The following is a 5,667-nucleotide window of genomic DNA, read 5'->3' on the forward strand; positions in this document are numbered from 1 at the left end:
AGTAAGGATTACAATCTGTTTATCTCTAAATCGTATGAGAACACATTTAGTATTATGAAACTGTGTGAAGACAAGTCTATATGTGATATGGGTTTAAAATACACAGATACAGCATGCTTAGTTCAAAGTATCTACCTAGTTCCAAATTATACTATTATCAAATCAAATTATTAAGCACGATATCAATGACAAAACAAGACAAAAATAATTTTGTTGATAAGTTCAATATTTATTTTTAGAATTGAATAACACTTTAACAAATGTACAGAAGCAGTCCAGAATCAATACATATAACCAAACACACATTCATCAAAAACATGACACCAAACACACATTCATCAAAAACATAACATTCTTGATTCTTTTTCTTTATTGATATTTCTACATCTTTTGTGTATAATCTGACACAGAAATGTTGAGGATTTAGAACAAGAGTTCAGTCTATAGACATGTACCATTTACAATCTTACAGCCTTTTTACACTGTCATTATTCCCTAGAAACAGCAGGATTCATCGATATATATATCAATACCTTACAGCTTTATTGGAAATGATAATAAGGATATTATAAAGAATAAATGTTGGCTTATAATTTGTCGGAATATTCATTAATAATTTAAATAGTTTAAAAGAATATGAAAGGGTTCTACTTCGTTCTCAAATCTCATGATGATGCAAATGTCCTCCGTATTGATTCATGATCATAGTTGAAAGTCTGGATATTTTGATACAAAATGCATGTTAATATTGTCAAATATAAATAGTTTTCTTCGTCATCTGTCTTCCAGTTGGCATGGTGAAAAAAGATCTTCTAAAATCTGTCTGTCCAAATTTTTACCTGAAATATATAAATACCATTGATAAAATGTAATGTGTCTGGTTTTGTGTATTTTGTACCACTTAAATATTTGGATTACATGGTAATTCTTCTGTCCATACTATAATGGAACTATCCCCTTCTAATATAAGACTGTTTCTTCGAGAAAAAAAATATTTACATGCCTAAATCTTGATAATTAATTTTCTGGGGTATATTTCTACTTCCGTAAAACCGTTCGGTTACTTTTACCACAGTTATAGCAAATTACGTTGCCTTATCTATCTTTAAGATTTGTACCCCATCTGGGGCTCATTGGACAAGTATGGTCTTAAGTGCCTATCGCTAGATATAACACTCCTTGTCAAAGACAGATGACGAATGTCTATATAAAACAGAGCACTATGTGGTGCACCATGTGGTCGATTTTAAAGAGTCATTATCACGTCATCTTACCTATAAAAACTATCCTATTGATTCTCGTCTCGCCCTGTTGCCACGGTGACGCCCGGAAGGTGTCGTAAAGTTCTCGCACAGCCTGGACAACAAGTTTGTTTGGGTCATCTGGTGTTGACATTAGACCCTAAAATATAAGGTAGCATCTACAAATATTGGTAACGCATGTTTTACGATAAAATACAAATAGGGATGTCCGTATTTCTATTAGCACAGTCTCTGAGAATGAATCTAAAACACATCCAAGATATTTGCTAAAAATTGGTAACTCTGTTTAAATAATATCAGTTCAGTTTTAATTTGTGTTGCCGATGAAACAGAAGACGCCATCCATTCATTCCAAAAGGATTGGTCTTACACTGCATCTAATTTTCTAGGAGTTTCTGCGTTCTTGTTTTTAAAGCTAGTTAGAATTGCGATTGCGTTTTTAAGTAAGTACTTACTTGTTTTATCATATTTATTAGCAATAAATACTTTGCCATTTTTGTGTAAGTACTGACTGTTTATCTGTCAGTTTGTGCTCTTTGTCTTGGTATGTGTATGATTGTACTGACGGGTGTGTGTGATTGTACTGACGGTGTGTGTATGATTGTACTGACGGGTGTGTGTGATTGTACTGACGTGTGTGTATGATTGTACTGACGGGTGTGTGTGATTGTACTGACGGGTGTGTGTGATTGTACTGACGGGTGTGTGTGTGATTGTACTGACGGGTGTGTGTGTGATTGTACTGACGGGTGTGTGTGATTGTACTGACGGGTGTGTGTGATTGTACTGACGGGTGTGTGTGATTGTACTGACGGGTGTGTATGATTGTACTGACGGGTGTGTGTGTGATTGTACTGACGGGTGTGTGTATGATTGTACTGACGGGTGTGTGTGATTGTACTGACGGGTGTGTGTGTGATTGTACTGACGGGTGTGAATGATTGTACTGACGGGTGTGTGTGATTGTACTGACGAGTGTGTGTGTGATTGTACTGACGGGTTTGTATGATTGTACTGACGGGTGTGTGTGTGATTGTACTGACGGGTGTGTGATTGTACTGACGGGTGTGTGTGATTGTACTGACGGGTGTGTGTGTGATTGTACTGACGGGTGTGTGTGATTGTACTGACGGGTGTGTATGATTGTACTGACGTGTGTGTATGATTGTACTGACGGGTGTGTGTGTGTATGATTGTACTGACGGGTGTGTGTGTACTTATGAAAGGACATGTATATCTGTGTGTGGTTCTAATTTCCTTGTCCGTCTACTTTTTTCGCACCGTATGCATGTGGGAGGGAGTGGGAAGGAAATGTGTTGAAATTACGGACGAATATTAATGTGTGTATTCATTGTAAGTTATGAATGCCATTTATGGAAATATGTAATATTTTATAGGAATCATAACAGATGTTGTGTCTTTGCTTGCTGATAGGTCGTATTAATCGGCTATGAGTGGGAAAAAAAAGAAAAGGATAACTGTCACCAAAATCATATCATAACTGATTGACGTTTAATGTAAATTATGTATCTCATACCTTTAAACGAAAAATTTCGATGACTTGGCCCTTGGAGTCTTTTACCATTTTCTCCCAAAGTAGATCTTGTAAAGCCTTCTCCAGAAGTTTAGGGTCCACATGTCCTTTGAACTCATAGGTCAAGGTCGTCACACTCTATTACAAGTAGGAATAAATAAATTGTTTTTGACATGGCAAAATGAACAATTCATATTCATAAATTCATAGTTTTGTAAAAGCAGGTATTTCACTTTTTTATTTTTACATTTCTACGATGTAATCATCAAAATTTCCTTTTGAAAAATCCTTTATTCCATAAGTAATGTGAAATTTGATATATCTAAGAGGTTTTTTAATTTTACATTTTCGATGAAAGCATAAAATCACGAAAAGATCTATAAACAAGTGCAATTAATGATTGCGAAAGCTCACCGGCAGCAGCAATCACACTATGCATTCATTTTTATAGATGTATAAGCATGTCATTTTGAAATTGTATATCACATAATATCGCTCCTAGACCTCTAATGGATGTATCAACCAAATAAGAAGAGTGTGGACTTACAAGCTTTTCAAAACTAACCCCCAAAATCATTAAAGTGAGTTTTTGTGTCAAAAAAAGTAAGTCCAATAAAAATAGTAAAATGCCAAAATGTCAATTTATATTCTGCACGATTTACCACAGCATCACCCCTTGGATCTCTAATGAATGTATAAACCAATTAGAAGGTTGATAGGTGTATACTTTTGGACTTACTCCAAAAACTTTAAAGTGAGTTTTGGTTCAAAAAAATGTTAAGTCAACAAAATGGTAAAATGCGAAAAAATCTCATTTTTTTCTGCATAATTTTGCTATAACATCACTCCTAGACCTCTAAAGAATCTATAAACCAACTTAGAAGGGCCCGAGTTGTATACTTTTGGACTTACAAGCTTTCCAAAAACTTATGTCTTTCCTTTAAACTTGCAAAATTGTTAAAATTCAAACAATTAAAAAACCACATTACCGTATGTGGGCGTGAACGGATAAGAAGCTAAAAATGCGGTTTTACACTACCGGGCTTTGAATAGACCCTTGTGAATATACGTTTTTTTATTGCAATTTGAATTAGATTGACATAGGTACTAACGTCATACTGCTTTATGCAAGTTCTAGTCAGAGTTATCTGTCTGTACTGTAGGATATTACCTGGTCTATAACATGCTTGTCCTGCTGAGAAAATCCTCTTTGTGTAAAAACCTCTTCCATGCTTAGCAATAGAAATGTAGAGAAATGTCAACGATCATTTACAATCAGGAATACATGTGTTATGAGTTCGTTTAACATACGAGTTAATGTTTAAGACTGCCAAAATGGTTCCGTCATACAATGAATTATTGAACGAGTTTGTATTAATTCTTTAAATTCCCTAATGTAACCGTTCAACACATACATACCTATTTTTACTCTTTCCATCATATGAGTTCAAGTCCAGAATCTCATCAAGGTTGACTCTAAATAAATTAAACAAAATCATTTGTCTCCTCAGAAAAAGCATTTGTTCATTTGTAATGATAAATGTTATTTTCAACGTAATTTGTGTTCGTCTCTCAATGAATATACTTAATTTGATTATCAAGGGGGGGGGGGGGGGGGGGGGGGGGGGGGGGGGGGGGGGGGGCAGTGGTAACACACTTGCCTTTCATGTAGTTGGGTTCGCAATTGTTGTAAAATAAATAAAGTATATAATTGACTAGCATTAAACGCGCATAACAACTAAGTATGCGCATAGTTATACGAAAATAACGGCACTATCCGGTTCATGTCCATATGCCTAACTGTATGTGGAATATTACATACAAGTTCAAAGTGACACTTATTGTAGAACATGGATACTTTCATTTTGCATTCTCCGACTTGGATAAGTAGAATCACTCTCAAGTCTCGACTCCCATTTAGATAATTTCGTAATTCTCTCCCTACCGATGTGTTAAAAGTTCTCATTTCAGATAATCAAAATAACCTTCCGAACTCGACGAGTTCAATCTCCCTGCACTGGTTTGTACTTTCCAGCTTGGATGAATGGGATTATTTTACCTCTTATTTACTCATTTCAGTAAATCATCCCCTCTCTCTCTCTCTCTCTCCACGACTCCAACATAATAACCTGTAGATACAACAAACTATAACTTACATTTTTTGGATTTAACCACATTAAATTAAACCAATTTTATAATATAGACAAGGTGGTGATCGTTTTTAAAACCTTTATTCTTAATAACACAGCTACTAACCTTGACATACTGGTCTCAATCATTTTTGCAAAACCGTTAATGCTTCTGAAAATAATTCAATAGTATAACATAAACAACCAGAGAGATATCATTCACTACAAAACATATTGATAAAATCACTAATATTTCTACCTGTGCTATCATTGACTCATTTCAGTTTTAAAGAAATGTAACTTGCATTGAAATACCATAAAAACTAACCACTCAATATATCGTATCTGACATAAAACAAGATACGTGTAATGACTTGCAGTATAAATATTGTCCTGACCAACTGTACAGGGAAAACATTAATTGTATAAGAATTAAGATATGATATTTCCTTTACTGACAGTGACTTCCATCCATTAACTCACCTGATTTGTTCTTTCAGCGAGGCCAACTCGACATCCGAAATGAGGTCAGTTTTATTCAATAAAATAATATCAGCCAATGCTATCTGTCTGCAAAAGAAATTGATTAGTACAAAAATAAGGACACCATTAATGTTTTGATACCTATAACGCTTTATTTATCACAATACAGGTCTGTTATATGACGTAGTTACCCATGCCTTAACTATTGCAAGACACAAGACCAATAAAAATTATTTGTCAGCAATTACTAGGTTCTGTA

The 5,667-nt window shown here is 34.7% G+C and overlaps 1 protein-coding gene across 1 annotated transcript in view; it reads right to left on the minus strand.

Annotated features, from left to right (window-relative positions):
• Positions 1–208: 208 nt before the first annotated feature.
• Positions 209–5,667, minus strand: part of LOC117325602 (COBW domain-containing protein 1-like) — a gene marked incomplete in the record, with an annotated part of 17,339 nt that continues 11,880 nt past the window's right edge. Inside the window, 7 exon segments of the mRNA XM_033881946.1 lie at positions 209–839; positions 1,275–1,401; positions 2,800–2,934; positions 3,968–4,028; positions 4,216–4,272; positions 5,053–5,097; positions 5,409–5,495. Of these exon segments, the coding sequence (XP_033737837.1) occupies positions 775–839; positions 1,275–1,401; positions 2,800–2,934; positions 3,968–4,028; positions 4,216–4,272; positions 5,053–5,097; positions 5,409–5,495 (577 nt within the window).

Source organism: Pecten maximus, chromosome 4, assembly GCF_902652985.1.
Source record: "Pecten maximus chromosome 4, xPecMax1.1, whole genome shotgun sequence".
NCBI lineage: Eukaryota > Metazoa > Mollusca > Bivalvia > Pectinida > Pectinidae > Pecten > Pecten maximus.